Genomic DNA, 17,892 nt, shown 5'->3' with positions numbered 1-17,892 from the left:
CTAGATTAATTCTTTTTGGAAAGAAAGCCTACATAGATAAATTATTAGGATCTGTGAAATATGTGTATTTTAGACCATTTATTTTACATGTTTCCTTTTGCACATCCTGTCATATAAATAATCCTGCCAAATGGTGATTTTACAAAATCAGATTTGACCTGATTGAAGTCTAGGCATGTAGTCATCATATACTTGAGATGTATCACCCAGGAGTCCTATTCAAAGCTAGACGCCTGTTCCTGATTAAGGGGGACAAAAGCTAATGAGCACAGAGCTAGCACGTTCTCATTTTGGAGATACTAGCTAAGTGTCAGTTTGTACCAGAGTGGACTTTGAGCCACCAGTAGAACAGTGGGTTCAGTTTCTTGCCAAGAATATGTAGATGTCTTATCTTTTTTTTTTTTTTTCTTTTCCTTTCTTTTCTGTTTCTTTTTTTTCTCTAAGAATTAAGGAACTTATAGAAGTGACTACAATATGCATTTCACTATGCTGGGTATTTTATATTATCTTCATAACAATAACCTTAGTATCACCCCCATTTAAAAAATGTAGAAGGTGAAATTCAGTCCTTAAGGCCCAGAGTCCATGACTGGAAATTGGTATACTTATGATTTGAACCCATAAATAATCCTGTTCCAAAGCAATGCTTCTTTTGGTACCCTGCATGTGTCTTCTCTTTTAGAATTTGTTATCATGGAAAATTTCAAATTTACATTACTTGTAAGTAGAGATCATAGTATAATGAAGCCCTGTGTGCCTGTAGCCCAGCTCTAGTAGTTATTAACTCGTGGCTAATCTTGTTGCATCTGTACCCCACTCCCAGCCTCACCCCTGCATATGATTCTGACACAGAGCTCAAATCCCCTTTTTTCATCTAAATATTTCAGTACTTATCTCTTAAACATAGGGACTTAACAAAGGACAGCCATGGTACCGCTATTGCCCCTAAGTAACAATAATAATAATAATAGTCTTAATATAATCAGATATCCATTCAGTGTTCAGATTTCTAATTTCATAGTAGTCACAGTTTTTTAATAGTTTGTTTGAATCGGGATCTAAATAAGGTTCACATATTGTATTTGCTTCATATATCTTTTGTCATAATTTTTCACTTTGCTTTTTAACTTTTTATTTTGAAATAGTTTTTAAATTTACAGAAAAATTATAAGGATAGGACCAAGAACTTCCATATATTCATCCAGAATCTGTAGTTACTAACGTTATATGTTATTTGCTTTCTCGTGCTCACTCTCTTTGAAAGCTGTAGACATGATGGGATACCTCATTACCCCTTAGTATGTCCACATGCATTTCCTAAAAGTAATAGTCTCCTACCTAACCATAGTGTCCTCATCCAAGTCTGGAAAATAACATTGATATAACACAGTCTCACCTGTATATGCCATTCAGATCATGCTATTGTCCTAATAAGGTCCCTAATAGCACAACCAACAGCAGCAATCAGGTTTTTTCTTTGCTACCTTTCCTTTCTGGTTCAGGACTCAATCATGTCTTTTCTTTTCTCTTTTCTTTTCTTTTCTTTTTTTCTTTTTTTAAGATTTTATTTATTCATGAGAGACACAGAGAGAGGCAGAGACACAGGCAGAGGGAGAAGCAGGCTCCATGCAGGGATCCTGATGCGGGACTCCATCCTGGGTCTCCAGGATTATGCCCTGGGCTGAAGGCAGTGCTAAACTGCTAAACCGCTGAGCCACCCGGGCTGCCCTCAGTCATGTCTTTTCATAGTCTACTTCAGTCTGGAAGGGTCATTTAGTCTTTATTATGTCGTTTATGATCTTGACATTTTTCAAGAGTCATTCTATCATTTACGTTGTTGAATGTCTGTCAGTTTGGATTTATCAGCTGTTTCCTCATGATTAGCTTCAGGCTACACATTTTTGTCAGAGATACTACTGGAAGCAGTTGTCATATTTGGTGTTTTACAATTTTGATTCGTCCTGAACTTTTGTTTTAAGGTTAACTTTCTAAAAAAGTTTGCTATTGTCTCTTGTTTAAGATTGTGTTTGCCAGGATTTTCTGCTATAAAGTTAACAAATTACTTTGTACTTACTAAAAAGTATTTTGGGGAAGAGATTTTGAAACTATAAATATCCTGTTGTTATCAAACTTATACCCACTAGTTTTAGCACATTGACACCAGATGGTGATTTTTCTAATGTCATTCTTCCTATGTTTATTGTTGACCTTCTACCTACCAAAAGGTTGGTTTTCCCCCTTCTTTCCTTTGCTTTATTGATTTATTATTCTTTATCGACTCACAGATTCCTATTTTACTCGGTAGGTTACAGTTCATTACTATGATTATTTATGTTAGTGTTTAACTTGTCCTGGGTTGACCGTTGGGGCCAATCATAGCGTCAGACATTGGTTGCTATGTACTTTTGACATTTCCATCATTTTTTGAGCCCTTCCATTCTTGATGATACACATTCTTATGTTCTAGCACATGTTGTACTTCTCTTGCTCTAGCCTTAGAATCAGCCATTTTGCCAGTGGTATTTAGAATGTAAAATTTGTGCTTTTGTTTTGCTCGTTGTCATGGGTAGTGGTTGCTTGTAGGATCTTTCAGTGGATAGAACTAAGAAATGTGCTTGTGTATACTCATACACACACTTAATGTACCAACACACACACATTTATATTTGTTCTTGTATCCTCTACATAGCTGAAAACTGTGAGCTCATGCTGATCCTTTCAGTCTTTTTTTTTTTTTTTAAGATTTTGTTTATTTATTTACGAGAGACACAGAGAGGCAGAGACTTAGGCAGAAGGATAATCAGGCTCCCTGAAGGGGAGCCCAATGTGGGACTTGATTCCAGGACCCCAGGATCATGACCTAAGCTGAAGGTAGATGCTCAACCACTGAGCCAGCCAGGTGTCCCTGATCCTTTCAGTCTTAATCCAGTACCACATAGTCTATTCTGACCTTTCTCCTTTCTGTAGTTATGCCTTCCATCTCCTACAGTTGAGAATCTTAGCTCCCAAAAAACCCTGAATCCCTGGTCAAGTAGACCCCCACAAATTTCCTCCTGTGGCCGTTAGTCATCATGATAGAAGAGGATCAGAATTGAGAACAGATTGGGGAAGATGTTTGTACTATTTGGCTTAAAATTGTTAGAGAGAAGAGTATCTTCCTCTCTTCTTAGTCAGGCTTGGATGACCATGGCATGATTCTATACCAGTTGTTAGCAGGGCAATAAAATACAGAACTCTTCTAACTGGGTTGTGAACTATACTGTGAAATTTCTCTATGACCTTAAAGACCCATGCTTTCTAAAAATGTCTCCCGATTCAACCCTGTGCAGGAGTAAAACCAGGGTGGTTAAGCAGAAGATACAGAGTTAACCAGTTTAATTAATCTTTGGGTAATAGCAATGGCTTTTGTAAGGGATAGTGTTGTTGCTAATCTGTAATCCAAAATCCAGACCTGGCATCACAAAACAACATGGAGTTCCAGTCAAACAAAGTAATCAGTATAAATGAGCATATTTGGATAGTAAGTAAATTTTTTTAAAATATGGATTTTTTTACCTTTCTGTCTCTCTTTAATAAAGCAGTGTTTTAGGTCCTGTGGAGGGTTTGACCTGGTGTGTAATTAAGGCACAGGCCAAGAAAGTATATCCATTGTAAGCACTTGGACCAGGATGTTCGGACCAGAAAGTCTGGTGGTTATTCTTGTTCACCATGAATGCAGAAAACAGTTGTTGCAAATCCGTGACCATTCTATTACACATCCACAGACATGTAAGATTTGTAAAGTAAAAACATGGCAGAAGGATAGGATAAGTTGGCCTTGGAGTAAATGGTCAAAGCAGGGCATGTTTTTTACCAGTCTCTATGGACACGTATGTTTGCTTAATCCTAGGCATCAAACTTTAAGAAGAATTACTTGTCCTTTGGAAGGTAAGCTGTTAGAAATGTACTATTCTTGACTCTGGAAATTCTCTTTTCAGATGCTGTCTTTGCATTTCAATTACGCAATCCAGTGCACAATGGACATGCTCTGTTAATGCAGGATACCCATAAGCAACTTTTAGAGAGGGGTTATCGGCGCCCTGTCCTTCTCCTTCACCCTCTTGGTGGCTGGACAAAAGATGATGATGTTCCATTGATGTGGCGAATGAAGCAGCATGCTGCAGTGCTGGAGGAAGGAATCCTGAATCCTGAAACAACAGTGGTGGCCATCTTCCCATCTCCCATGATGTATGCTGGGCCAACTGAGGTAGACTGCTTTTAAGATTTTCACTGTAGCAGAGTTGAAACTATATTACTGACACAGCTAGTGTTGATTTTCCTCTGATCTGTTGATCTGTTCCAGACATTCAGCATGCCCAGAGTACTCTCATGCTCTACTACAATGTTCTTTAGAGGTGACCCCCCAAAACTAGTCTTCTTGGGAATGGGAAGACAGGGAGAGGCTTCTCTTGCTGTTATTGTGGTTCTTAGTCTCAGTTTTGTGAGGAAGGGAACATTCCCTACAGACAGAGGGAAAGGTATAGCAGAAGCACCTCTTAAAACTGTTGGCCCAGTTACAGACAGAGCTCTGATAATACCCTCTTAGCCCTTTAACAAAGTACTGTCATTCTTCCTGAGACAGACTTGGTCTGATTTTTGCTGCTTCTGAATTTTGGAAGGGCCAAAGGTATTTCAGTGGGAAAGTAAGCTTAGTACCCTTTAAAAAACATTCAGAAGACATTTTTCATCTGTTCTTTTGTGAAAGACTGGAGCATAATTAGAGTCAGGAAGTAAAATTACTTCTTGATATTGGGTGTGGAGAGGGTTCCGGAGTTTTATTTAGTGGTCAAAAAATGTTTTGAGATCTTTTTATGACCATATACATATCGAAGAGGACTTACTCAGGTTTTTGCTTCAAGACAGAATAGGTATTCAAGACATATTTGTTGAATAGATGAGTAAATCAATAAATGACCTAAAAAACAGTGTGTGGGAAATTCCTAGCCAGCTTCTTGTTGAATTTTCAAGATGAAGACTGGAATGTACATTATTATTGCATTCTTTTTCAGCTCTTGAAGGGAAATGAATTTATTTAAGTTTATTTGGGAGCAAACCCTCTTAAAAAGGATCTAAATAATTTCTATGTATTCTGTGATGTCTTCCTCCAAAGAAGTTAGGGAAATCCAAGTGTGTTTGGCTATTCTTCAGGCTCAAGCCTAAACATTTTTATTGGGGCTTAGTTGTGGGTTTGTAGACTCTTAGTTCTCTTTATCCAAGAAAAACAGGGAAAGAAAAAACAATAATAAAAAAAACCTGAAAGATTAAAATTATTTGACTCTTCTCTTAGATCCAGCCTAAATAATGCATTGGAACTTCAGTGGGTAAAATTCCTCCTACTCTTCTTTGGTGGTATCACAGGTTCATGAGAAATAGGCAGGAGATCACCCTTTAAGTTTCCTAGAGACTACCACAACTTCTGTGTCAAAGAGGCGCTACATTGTTTTGGAGATAAAGTGACAAATTTTGTTTTAGTAGTTGCTCAAACTTTCCTTTGGTGCTGTTTTCATCATCATCATTTTAAAGGAATCATTTGGTCCAAAATTCCCCAGATAAAATTATAGGATGAATGGTTTTTAAAGTAGGAGTGACCCAAGTGAGTTCAGGGTCAGGAATAGGCCACCTAGAAAAGTAAAGAGATTTACCTTCCCAATTCAAGATATATCTTGTCATCTTTGTGTTTCATTTCTTACTTCCTATCTAAAAGGGGAAGAGAGATGATGTTTTAAGTAAACTAAAAATTGCTTTTAAAAAGGTGAGGATGAAAAAAATAAAAAAAAGGTAAGGATGAGAAGATAGATAAATAATAAAAATAGATGGCTCTGGTAAAACAGATTATGCTTTCTTGAGAGAACACCACAAAGGATTAAAGCATGCTGTTTTGTCTACATTGCAAAGATTCTTATATTTTCTAATTTCAGAACCAGGTATGTTTCTTAAGAAAGATTCAAAGGTGGGGATGCCTGGGTGGTTCAGTCGGTTAAGCATCTACCTTCAGCTCAGGGCATGATCTTAAGTCCTGGGATGGAACCTGAGCGCCCTGTCTGAGCCGGATGTCGGGCTCCCTGCTCAGTGGGGAGTCTGTCTCTCTCCCTATGCCCCTCCCCCTGCTTATGTGCATGCTCTCTCTCACTTGCTTGCTCTCTCTCAAATAAATAAAATCTTTAAAAAAAATTCAAAGGTGAAGATACGTAATGGTGCCTTTGGAGTGCATTTTGGCTTCCTGGAAAGCTGTGTTCTTTGCAAGCATAGCTGACTAGTTGGTGAGCAGGCCACAGCAAACCCTTCCTTGGTGTGAGATTTGATGCCTGTTGCTGCCCCCCAGGACATGGTCTGGTGAACACAATACAAGTCTGCTGTCAAGGAGTCAAAGCGTGGTTCCAGTTTGCCCCTCCCACTGGTTTGTGATCTCAGATTCGGCTTCTTTAAATTTCTTTGAGTTATGTTTAAGTGCACGATAAATGGTTATTTAACTGGTGCACAAGGAGACTGAACTAAATATTCCTGAAAGGTCTGTTCCAGGGCATTTTCTAATTAGTCTTACTTTCTTTTAACTTCATTTTTAAGTATAGTATATGTGGGGAACAGTACGTATTTCATAGATGAATGGCTAAGTGGATTTTTCCCACTTGAACAATCATATAACCAGCATCCAGTCTTAAAAAAAAAAAAAAAAACAAAAAAAAAACACTTCATCCTAGAAGCTGTCCTTCCTGTCCTATTTCCTCCATATTCTCCCCCAGTGGTCACCAGTATGCTCACTTCTCACATCATGGATCCAGTTTGCTTGTGCCAAAGTTTGGATACTCTGGGCAGCAGACGCTGAGAGCAAGATTAGAGTTCAGGAAATTTATTAGAGCCTTTGGGATCAATGCTTGTGGAAAAAGAGAGGAAGGGAGTGGGACTGGGCAGAGGAAAAGTTAAGCTGTGATTCAGTCTTGGAGAAGCCTTAGTTGACCCTTCATGGAGTTCTGGAAAGGCCCTCAGAAATGTTACATGTTACACAAGAAATAGGCATTTTTGCCCCCATGTCGACCATGATTGGCTGCCCAGGGAAGGGGCATGACCTTGGGCATTGCTGCTCTTTTCCACAGAGGCAGTTTCTGAAGAGGGCTGACAGCTGCTGGCTGTGTGCTGGCAGCTCTCCTAGAGACTGAGGAATAGTCCTTTTTCCCTGGGGGGACCTGAGTGTTGTATCAGTGTCCAGCCCAGCCTTTTTATAACTGAAATCATACAGTATATGCTTTTTTTGTGTCTGGCTTCTTTCACTTTACATTGTTTCTGGAACTCAGCCTCTTGTGTATAGTTATCGTAGTTGGTCATACTCCGTACTGCCGTGTGTTCATCATGTGACTATACCAAATACCGTTGGTGAGTGTGTGGCAGTTTCCAGTGCTTCGCTAGTAAGGAAAGTGCTGGTATGATTTTAGTGCATATCTTTTCGTGGACATTTGTGTTGGTGTTTACTTAGGGGTAGCATTGCTGGGTTATGAGGTATGCATTTGTTGAGTTTTGGTAAGTGCTGTCATTGGATTTTCTAATGTGGTTTCACCATTTTACTCTTCCAAGTGAGAAAATAAGTATTTCCTCACTTATACTTGATTATCTATCTATCTATGTATCTATCTTTCATCTTTTTATTTATTTATTAAGAGAGAGTGCATGTGCTTATGAGTTACGGAGGGGTGGAGGGTGAGGGAGAGTCTCAAGCCAATTCCACATTAGGTGTGAAGCCCAACACGAGACTTGATCTCACCACCCTGAGATTGTGACTTGAGTGGAAACCAAGAGTCCAACACTTAATGAGCTGTGCCACCTGGGTACCCCTTTATTATCTTTTTCAATTCAGCCAGTTTGGTCCTTGAGCCTGACTATTTAGCCATGCATTTTACAATAATTTACTATTTCTTAACCAACCTCAAAAATGTTGTTACTGAACCAATTTCACTGAAGAGGAAGTGGAGAAACAGTAAATGAGTTGTATTTATATGTAGTGATTGAGAAATAGAATATAATAATAGCTCATTTTCATTGAGTTTTTACTGTATCTGCCCAGCAATATTTCAAGGGTTTTTACATACATTAGCCAACTTCATCCTTACAATAACACTAAGAGAGTAGGTATGATTATGATTCTCAGTTTACAGATGAGGAAACAGAAGTAGATCTGTTAAAAAAACTTGTTTCAGATCACAGAGTAGTCTAGATAGTTTGGCTATGGGGCCATGTACTATAACTTCCACAGAATATTTTTTTATCTTGCGGTATATTATATAAATAGGTTTTAAAATAAGTGGCGACATGTTTTGAAAATAGACTGGAAATAAATTCTTAAAATATCCTATAGGAGTTCCAAAATAGTGAGGTAGGATGGCCCTGGCTGGCATTCATTAGAGGAGGAACCTCTGTACAGTGGCTTTCAAACTTTTATTTTATTACAGCCTAGAATTGTGCATTGTGATACTCTTTGTTCATCTGTATTCTTGGTCTTTGTATTCTTATGATACCTGCCTCATGGTATTAGTAATACCTGCCAGTGTTTTTGTTGTTATTATGAGGGGTAGATAGGATGATGTAAATCATTTAACACATTGCCTAGTTGGTAGCAGAACATAGTGATGAATATCAACTGCTTTTACTAAAAAACAATAACAAACCACTTTGCTACAAGTTCTCAACACCCTTGGGGTTCTGTCCCCACATCAGGGGAGCTGCCTACACCTTAGGACTCTTGTTGTCTGTGTGAAGTTTCAGAATTTCAGCTTTGGCAGAGAGCCTGTGATGACTTCCTGAACAGACTTCATGTCAGAGCATGCATCCTTTGATTTGGAATGTCCTTAGGTGTTTGAGATAATATATAAAGAACATGAGAATAACCACCTTTTGAGTACTTGGGAATGTGTCTGTCACAAACTGAGTAGATTCTTTGCCTACATTGTATAACCTCATCCCCACAACAACTCAGTGAGACAGCTGTAATCCCTTTTTATAGAGGTTATTGAAGTTCAGAGAGGCCAGGTCACAATGGTGGTTCATCAGAGAACATCAGAGCTGGGCAGTAAAGTGGGAAAAGCAGATTTTATTCAGGAACTGTCACAGTGGGGGAAAAGAGACCTCAAGGTAAAACTGGGCTCAGTTCTGAATAGGATGTAGACAAGTGGGGATTGATAGCCAGTGGGCAGAGTGGGTGGTGGTGAGTGCTCAGTGGATAGAAAATCAACAGGCAGAAAACATCAGAAATTACAGGCAAAAGATGGTTGTGGTTAAACAGACCTCATAAAGGAACACCTGGGTGGCTCAGTGGTTGAGCATCTGCCTTCGGCTCAGGTGGTGATCCTGGGGTCCTGGGATCGAGTCCTGCATTGGGCTCCCCGCAGGGAGCCTGCTTCTCCCCCTGCCTATGTCTCTGCCTCTGTCTGTGACTCTCATGAATAAATAAATAAAATCTTAAAAAACAAAAGACCTCACAGGATTCTTGCTGAAAGCAAGCCAGCTGATCAGATATCACTTTGGGGTGGTGGGTGGTGAAGAATTTGATCACATGTTTTGAGGATTGGGAGTTTCTGTGAACCTGACTTAGCAAGAGTTTTGCTAAAACTGGCTAACACAGGGCCTACATGGATGGACACTGAAGGTCGAGACTTCAAGGGCTTGGAGGAGTTCTCACTAGAAGTCGAGCTTCACCAGTATGACTGCAGAGCTGGGACTGAAACTCAGGCCAGTCTGACTCCGTGGCCTGCTCTTCTTTTCTCCAGAGCTCCTTGCTGCCTGGAAATCTCTAAGGGGCCTGTGCTTTGGCAGTGCGTGGGAGGGCAAAGAAGTCAGGGGGCTGCACAGAGCACTCAGGTTTTGTGAAAAGGTATGAAAACACCTTGAAGTTGTATCGGCCTCTAGGTGTCTATCTGGAGTCTCAGATAGGAGCTGAGAGGTGTGGTTCTTGTCAGAAAGCACTGGATCTGGTACCTGAGCAAAAGGCAGTTTTTAACTTCTGAACTTTTAAAGAACAAACTAGAATTTCTTATAAACATCTCCGCATTTTAAACCCTTAAAAATGTTTTACTGATTTATGATCTGGCAGGATGTAAACTGTTAGATTGAATGGCTTGTGAAAACTATCCATTTCTTCTTCTCAAGTGCCCCCCTTGAGTGTTTGACTTATTTGGCTTATTCACAGCTTTAAGTGAAGAATTTTTTTGTAATTAAAAAAACATTCATTTTTGTAGCTTTTCCAGTGACATCAGGAAAAAGTCTGCCAGTGATACTTGTTTGCCAACTAATAATAATAAAATAAAAAACAATGACTCTCCTTTAATCATTTTCTGTAGGTCATTTAGAAGGCATTGGTACCAGATTTGTTTCCCTAGCACAAATACTTTTCAGAGCAATGAGCAGCTGTTAAGCCTGTCTGGTTATCAACAGGATGTCCCTGATTTTCCAGTCTGTATAATTTTAATAGCTTGATTCCTAAATTCCATTTTAGGAATTGGGTGGGTGGGGGACGGGACGCATGTGGAGGGAGAGTTACTTTTTAATGCCAAAAAGGTGTTATATGTGTACATTTTCATTTTTGTGAAATATTCATTGACTATAGGAAATTGTGGTTGTCCCTTCTCACAAAATACTAAATCTGTTTTTGTAAAGTATAAATAATGCGTGAAAGTGCTGAAAGTACGATGTATTTTGGAATGTGAGTATGTGCAACTAACAGCTTTATCTGTTGGTTAAGACATGTTATTAAGGATAACCAGCTGAATTTTGGAGGAAACATATAGTTGGAGGTAAGGATTTCTCTTTATCCTGAAAGTTATCCATGCATTAGTAAATGACTCCTTAATAGAAACTGTTTCTGTGCAAATGAGCAGGTTCCCTACACTGGGACAGTAGGAATATATTGCCTCGTGGATGCCAGTGTATTTAGTTTGTGTTTTGTACCAGTATCTGCAGCTTAAATAGGATGTCTGTTAGGATTTAAATCTGTTCCTCCCTGTAAGCATTTCTGAGAATTCCAACCAACCTACAGAGACATTTCTTCTGGAGATTTAAGCCTAATTATTAGGAGCCATAGACTCCCCAGTTTTAATTGTAAACTTTGATCTTTGCAGTCTGATGATTTTGTCTTCTCATTTATATTATTCATGTTTCTGGAGTAGTGCGACATAGGCTCTTATCCAGGATCTTTAGGGTTACATATTACCTAATTCTCCTGGGATATAAAGCACATTAATATTTCTGTGGCACAGTGAATGATTTTTCACACCAAGTGGGATCAGTAGAGCCCATAACAAACTCTGTGTCACTTTTGCTCAGGTTTTGTTACTAAATTACTTTTAAAAACTAGATAGATGGAGGTTTTTCAATTTCAGATGCGTGCATTACCTAATTGTGGTAATTTCACAAAATGTACATATATCGTATACATTAAACTCAGACAATGTCATATGTCAATTATATCTCAAAGCTGGAAAAATTCAGATTTCAGGTTTTTGGATAAGCAGTTGTGGGTCTGTATACAGAAACATTTAGAATCTGTTGGTGTATTTTGAAAATAATTTTGGGGATCTGAGTAGTCTGGTATTTTATATATTTTTAGCTTATATATAGTTTCTTGATAACCAAAATTATTAATTTAATTCAGAAACATTAGATTTTGCAGATGTTTTAGGATGCTTTTTATGGGGGAAAAATGCCCTTTTTTTCCTCCTGGTTTCTTTATAGAAAATCCCCTTTTTTTCCTCCTGGTTTCTTTCTACTCCACATCTGTTTTTATTTCTTAGTGAGGGAGCATCATGGTCTAGTATGGTCTGTTAGTACAGTTTTTATGCAGTTAGGTAGTCTATACTGTTTCTTCCCTAAGTGTAGTGCTAACCAGAATTTGTCCTCCTGACATCCTGTCTTTCTGTAGGGCCTGACACAGTGTAAGGGACTCAGTAAGACTAGGTATGCATGGATTTGGGGGTTGATGATACCCAGGAATAATGTTTTCTCAGTTTGTCATGTTACTGAAACTCCAAGTCTCCATTTTCTTATTTTGAAAAAGGAATAGTAACTGATCAATTTGCTGTAAACATTAAATGAGAAAATATTTATAAAACATTTTGTACAATGACTAGCATATTAGGAGGAGCTCAGTAATTGGTATCTATTTTGATCTTCTCTCACCTTGGTAAAGGACTTCATGAAATGTTTTCCACTGCCATACCACCTTTGATTCCTTAAAATAATAATAGGTGAGAGGGTGGAGAGGCAGAAGAAAATCAAGTACTTCTGTCTTTTATCAAAAGCAAGTTTGGGGGCCCCTGGGCTTGAGAGGCAGGAGTGAGATGGGCCATGGTGGATTTATCCTCTTTTCCCAATTGTCTCGCTCTGCAAAGCTGGGCTCAGCCAGAGGATCATAATTTATAAGAATAAAATAAGTTTGGTTGCTGATGGCTCTGAACAAATACATCTCCTGCATTTCAGTTGTGTTATTTCAAAGACTCAAACAATTGAGGTTCCTTGGAAATAAAGGGAATCTTTGGGAAAACTTGTAATTTGAATGTCACATCTCAGTTTCTTGATTTGCAGAATGAAGGCTTTGGATTCCACGGTCTAAACTCTTAGGATTTGTGATGAGAGTAATTGTAAATTGTAAATCTCTTCTACAAGCTGCAGAATGAAACTTCTAAGTCAAATTTGTGATTTTTGGATTGCACATTGGAAATGTGACTCTTGTGAAGACTAGATACTATTCAGTACCCATATAGAGTAATAGAAATTGGTAGAAGCATTCAGAGTACTAGTTGCACAATTAAGATCAAAAGCTATAAGAACCCAGAATCTAATAATGGGAAAGATGAACCTCCTTTTTCATTTGCCTCTCTAGATTTTCCCAGTCACTTAAAGAGTTTAAAATGACTCCTACTGCTAGAGTTAGGAGGCAGGCCATTATGATTTGGGAATTTCAAGAAAATAGATTAATATTAGAAGGATGTAATAGGGGATCCCTGGGTGGCGCAGCGGTTTGGCGCCTGCCTTTGGCCCAGCGCGCGATCCTGGAGACCCAGGATCGAATCCCATGTCAGGCTCCCGGTGCATGGAGCCTGCTTCTCCCTCTGCCTGTGTCTCTGCCTCTCTCTCTCTTTCTCTCTCTCTCTCTCTCTCTCTGTGTGACTATCATAAATAAATAAAAATTAAAAAAAAAAAAGAAGGATGTAATAGTGTACAAAGAAGAGAGAAGGTTATTTTGACATGGAATTCGTGAGATGAATGAATGTAAAGAGTTTTTACCCAACAAAAATAGGTCATGGATTTTACTTTATAAAGAATTTCTGTACTATTAAAATAAGTACACTTTTGATAGTTTGGAAAGGAAAATTTGCACATTTATGTAAGAAAATGGTTTCTGTGCCTAACATTCTTTTGTAAACCAGTTGAGTATTTGAGTTTTGCCATATAGAATGTTGACTTTAATAAAATTTATTACACTTATAAAAAAGCAAATTTCAGAGTGAATATATAAAGAAATAGGTTACCTAAGTTGGACTTAAATTGTTTCATTTGTTATCCTCAGTTCTTTTTTTCTTTTTTCTTTTTTTTTAAAGCAAGAGTGTACAAGCGGGAGTTGGGCGAAGAGGAAGAAGGAGCAGAAGGAGAGAGAGAATCCCAAGCAGGCTTTAAGCATGGAGTCCAACATGAGACTTGATCTCATGACCCTGAGATCGTGACCCAAGCCCAAATCAAGAGTTTTGGCTCTTAATTAAATATCAGTATTTTCGATTAAGAAAAATTGAAGAAATATACTTCATCTGCCAGGCTTCTAGGATAGTGGAATTTCTCAATTGGGGCAGGAGAGGATGGTGTAGTAGTCATGGTATTATATGTAAATAATATAGTGCAGTTACATATTTTTATAATGTAGTTTTAAATTTGGAAAGTGTGTTTATTTTTTTGTTTCAGAAACTGCTAAAAATAAAATTTACCAAAATCTTTGCCAGGTTCAGGAGTAGAGGGATAGATGATGAATATCATTTTTTTAATGGAGTCAGGGAGCAAATGAGACTTTGTTTATCAAAAGAGATGTCAATTAAAGATAGGTAAGAGAAAAACAAGTAAGATACTCTTCTAGGTAAGATGGCTATATTGCGACAAATCAAGAGCAATTCTAATTTTAAGGAACTAAACAAATACCTATTTTAACTATAGTAATTGATTCTGAGTATACCATATTCTGTGTAACATTTTGATTAGACAATTCTCAAACCTGATTTGAAAGTGAAGTGAGATAATTGTTGAACCTTAATGTTAGAATTTGAACAGGGGAAGTTTAAAGAATTACTAAACTTCAATAGAGAGTAATCATAAAAATGTGAAGTGAACTCAAAGGGTACCCTAGGTTTGAGGGAGATTACTAAAGGAAAGATAAACTTGGAGAAGAGATCCCCCTCACTAAGACTGGGCTATAGATGTCATTGAAAAAGGCATGGTTTCATCCCAACCAGATGGTGGATAAATTCAGTGGACTGTCTGGGCTCACAGAAACCAGAAAGTAGGAAACACCTCTCTGGTGAACAGGCTAGCTGAGGCTGACAGACAAGTGCTCAGGGTGGGTCAGGGTATCGGGAGGGAGCCCGCTTGCTGCCAGAGCAGTGCAGAGTGTGATCCCTATATTGAGGTGAATGCAGGAAACAGCCCTCTGGAACACAGGTGAGCACAGGCTGGTGGGTGTATCAGTGTCTACACTAGGAAGGTAGCAGTGAGTGGTCATTGGGCTCAGGCTAGGTCTTTGGGGTCATTGAAGGCTTGTGCACTTTGGGCTTGTCCATGGACCAGAGTGCCACTCAGTATCCCTATACACAGTCACCTTTGATGCCCCCTTCCTCCTATAATGTCCCTATGATGCCCTCTACTGATAAAACTTAACATTGTGCTCACTATAAGGGAGAAATGCTTAAAGAGTTCAGTCCATTATCTCAGATCAAGTACTGAAGGGTGAATTTAAGATTGAGAGATTGATAGATCTCTCTGATAGATTGATAGATTGATAATTGGCACAAAAAGCTATAGAGTGGTGGGTCACTTGGGTTGCTCTGTCAGTCAACTGTTGGACTCTTGGCTTGGGTTGTGATTTCAGGGTCATTGGATTGAGCCCCACATGGGGCTCAGGGCTCAGTAGGGAGTCTGCTTGGGATCTTCTCTGCTCCCCATCCCCATGTGCTCTCTTATGCTCTCTCTTCTTCTCAAATAAATAAAAATAAATCTTACCAAAGGAGAAAAAGAAAAAAAAGCTATAAAGTGACATGCCCAAAAAGGAAAAAAGTAAATCTCAAAAAAATGAGAGGTGCCAGTAAACTATCTGCCATCTAGAATGAAGCCATTGATACTCTAAAGAAAAACAATACAATTCATACTCCTTGGAAGAAAACATGCACAGATCTACCATACAATAACAAATAATTAAAATATAAAGAAGCAGAAAAGTGTGACCTATAATCCAGAATAAAAGTGCTAGAAACATACCTTGAGATAATGCGGATGTAGGAATTAGCAATTCAGAGCATTAAAGCTTCTTAAAAGCGAATATGGTTATAGATGAAGAATCTCAAAAAAATGGAAACTATGTAAAGAAGAATCAAATAGAAATTCAAGAACTAAGGTGGATCTGAAATGAAAACATCTATTGGATGGACATAAATACAGACTGGAGTTGGCAGAAGGAAAGGTCAGTGAGCAAGAAGTCAAAACAAAATTATTTGAAATTATTGGCAAAAAAAAAAATATAGGGGGAAAAATGAGCAGAGCCTCAGTGACCTGTGGGTAATATCAAGCCATCTAACATATGTATAATTGGAGTTCTGAAAGAAGGAGAGAGAGAAAAAATGTGGCAGAAGAGGTTTTTTGAAAAAAAAATGTTGGTTAAAAGTTTTCCAAACTTGGTGGAAAATGTCCACCTACAAATTGAAGAAGCCTAATAAATCTTAGAATAAATCCAAAGAAAACCACACTTAAGCACAAGCAGTCTATCTGCTGAAATTTCATAATATAAAGAGGACCCTTTAAAAGCAAAGCAATAGAGACCCTGGGTGGCTCAGTTGGTTAAGTGATTGTCTGACTCTTGGTTTCAGCTCAGGTCATGATCTTAGTTTAGGGTTATGAGATGAGCACCCCTTTTGAGCTCTGTGCTCGGTGTGAAGTCTGCTTGCCCCCCCCCCCCACCCACCACCTGCTTGCACACTTTCTCTGTCTCTCTCTCTCTCTCTAAAATAAATAATCTTAAAAAATTATCTCTCTAAAATAAATAGATGATGGAGAGAAGGAAGAAGAGGGAACAGTAGGGAAATAGTAGGAATGATGGCTGTTTTCTTAGGAACAATATGAACCAGAAACAATGGACTGACATCTATAAGAGAAAAACAAAAATGTCTGTTAATCTAGAATTCTATATTCAAGGAAAAATGAAGGTGAAGTCAAGACATTTTCAGATAAATGAGAGTTGAGAATTTTATTAGGAAAATGTTTTAAAGAAATCCTTCAGCCGACTTCCTAGAGGTCCTATTATTTGCTCAGATGCCCATACTGTATGGCTATATGACTGTATGGCAAGGAAGGCTGCAAAAACAAGGCGCTGGCATTTTCATTCTCTAGACTGAGGTTTCTGTCATCAAGAAATAGATCAGGGCAAAGAAAAATCAGTTGCTGTAAAGACATGTAGCTCTATTTGCCACATAGGAGTTAAATTACTTTTGTAATTAGAAAAAAAGCCAATCTTATTTGGCAGACAGATTCAAGTAAAGCAGAATATAAGTCTCTTGTTAGGTTGGCTACTTACGGATTCTTGACTCTATAGGAAACCTGTAGACATCACCTAACATTCCTTCTTCATATGCATTCAGTATTCCAAACATGCATGACACTGGGCATAACAAGATAATACATCTTGGCCTTTGTGCTGGAGGGATAAACAGACAGCTTTCAGGGTTTTACTGACCATGTTCTGAGCAGCATGTCATGTTTTTCATAGAGCAACTGAATTTTCTTTAGAAACACTGGCTAGGAAGCAATTAAATGCAACTGGAACTGTCTGGACTTTCTCATAGAGTAATAGTAACAGTGGCAATATTTGTGACTGTCCTTTGTTGAGCGCCATGTGCTATCTTGAGTGTTTTCAAATCTCCTGTCGATCTTATGGGTTAAACATTATCTTTGTCATTTTTACAAATTTGGAAACTGAGGCTTCTATTAGGAAAGTGACTAAGGCATTCTATCATTAAGGGGCAAAACCAGGATTTAAATCTAGAACAGTCTGTTTCTAAAGCCTGAGTTCCTAAACCAGATACAGGATGGCTATGGGCTGACTTGCATTCATTCTCTTGAAAGCACGTTACCTTTTCAGTCGGTTTTAAGTTGATTCACACCAGGCGTTCTTGGAAAAGTTACTACATGTGATTTGCTTATTCTAGTTGCTAGTTTTAAAAGTATTGTCAGAGGGAAACCACTCAGTAACATGTAAATTGAAATTATTCGGTCACTTGCAGGAGAATGTTGACTCATCCATGTTTGTTGTGTTTAATTCCTCATTGAACCTCTAGAATAAATCAAGGAGGCAATTAAATTTTTGGGTTATTTTACAAGTCAAAATTAGAACTGGCCTCTGCTGGTTACTTTGTGATCCTGTAAGGTACTAATTTTTCCGGCTTCAGTTTTTTCTCCTTTTAAAAGGGTGGAGGGGGTTGGATTAAATGATCTGATCTTCCTTACATATTAAAATTAGCCATACATCCCTGGCTCATTGGCCATTTGGTACTTGAATGATTTTAAGTATCTAAACATAAATATTTAATGAGCAAAGTAAGTTCACCTAAATTCAGAGAACTTAGATTG

At 38.3% G+C, this 17,892-nt stretch overlaps 1 protein-coding gene across 5 annotated transcripts in view; it reads left to right on the top strand.

Moving 5' to 3' along the window:
• The window catches only part of PAPSS1 (3'-phosphoadenosine 5'-phosphosulfate synthase 1), a 98,830-nt gene that overhangs the window by 64,743 nt on the left and 16,195 nt on the right, over positions 1-17,892 (top strand). For all 5 annotated transcript variants that reach the window (XM_025465831.3, XM_049105024.1, XM_025465830.3 and 2 more), the window contains one exon: positions 3,978-4,246. In XM_025465831.3, the coding sequence (XP_025321616.1) occupies positions 3,978-4,246 (269 nt within the window). The remainder of the gene's footprint in view (positions 1-3,977; positions 4,247-17,892) is intronic.

The sequence above is a fragment of the Canis lupus genome, chromosome 32 (assembly GCF_003254725.2).
Source record: "Canis lupus dingo isolate Sandy chromosome 32, ASM325472v2, whole genome shotgun sequence".
Taxonomy (NCBI): domain Eukaryota; kingdom Metazoa; phylum Chordata; class Mammalia; order Carnivora; family Canidae; genus Canis; species Canis lupus.
The sequence above is the reverse complement of the archived record's forward strand: the minus strand, read 5'-3'. Positions and strand labels throughout refer to the sequence as shown.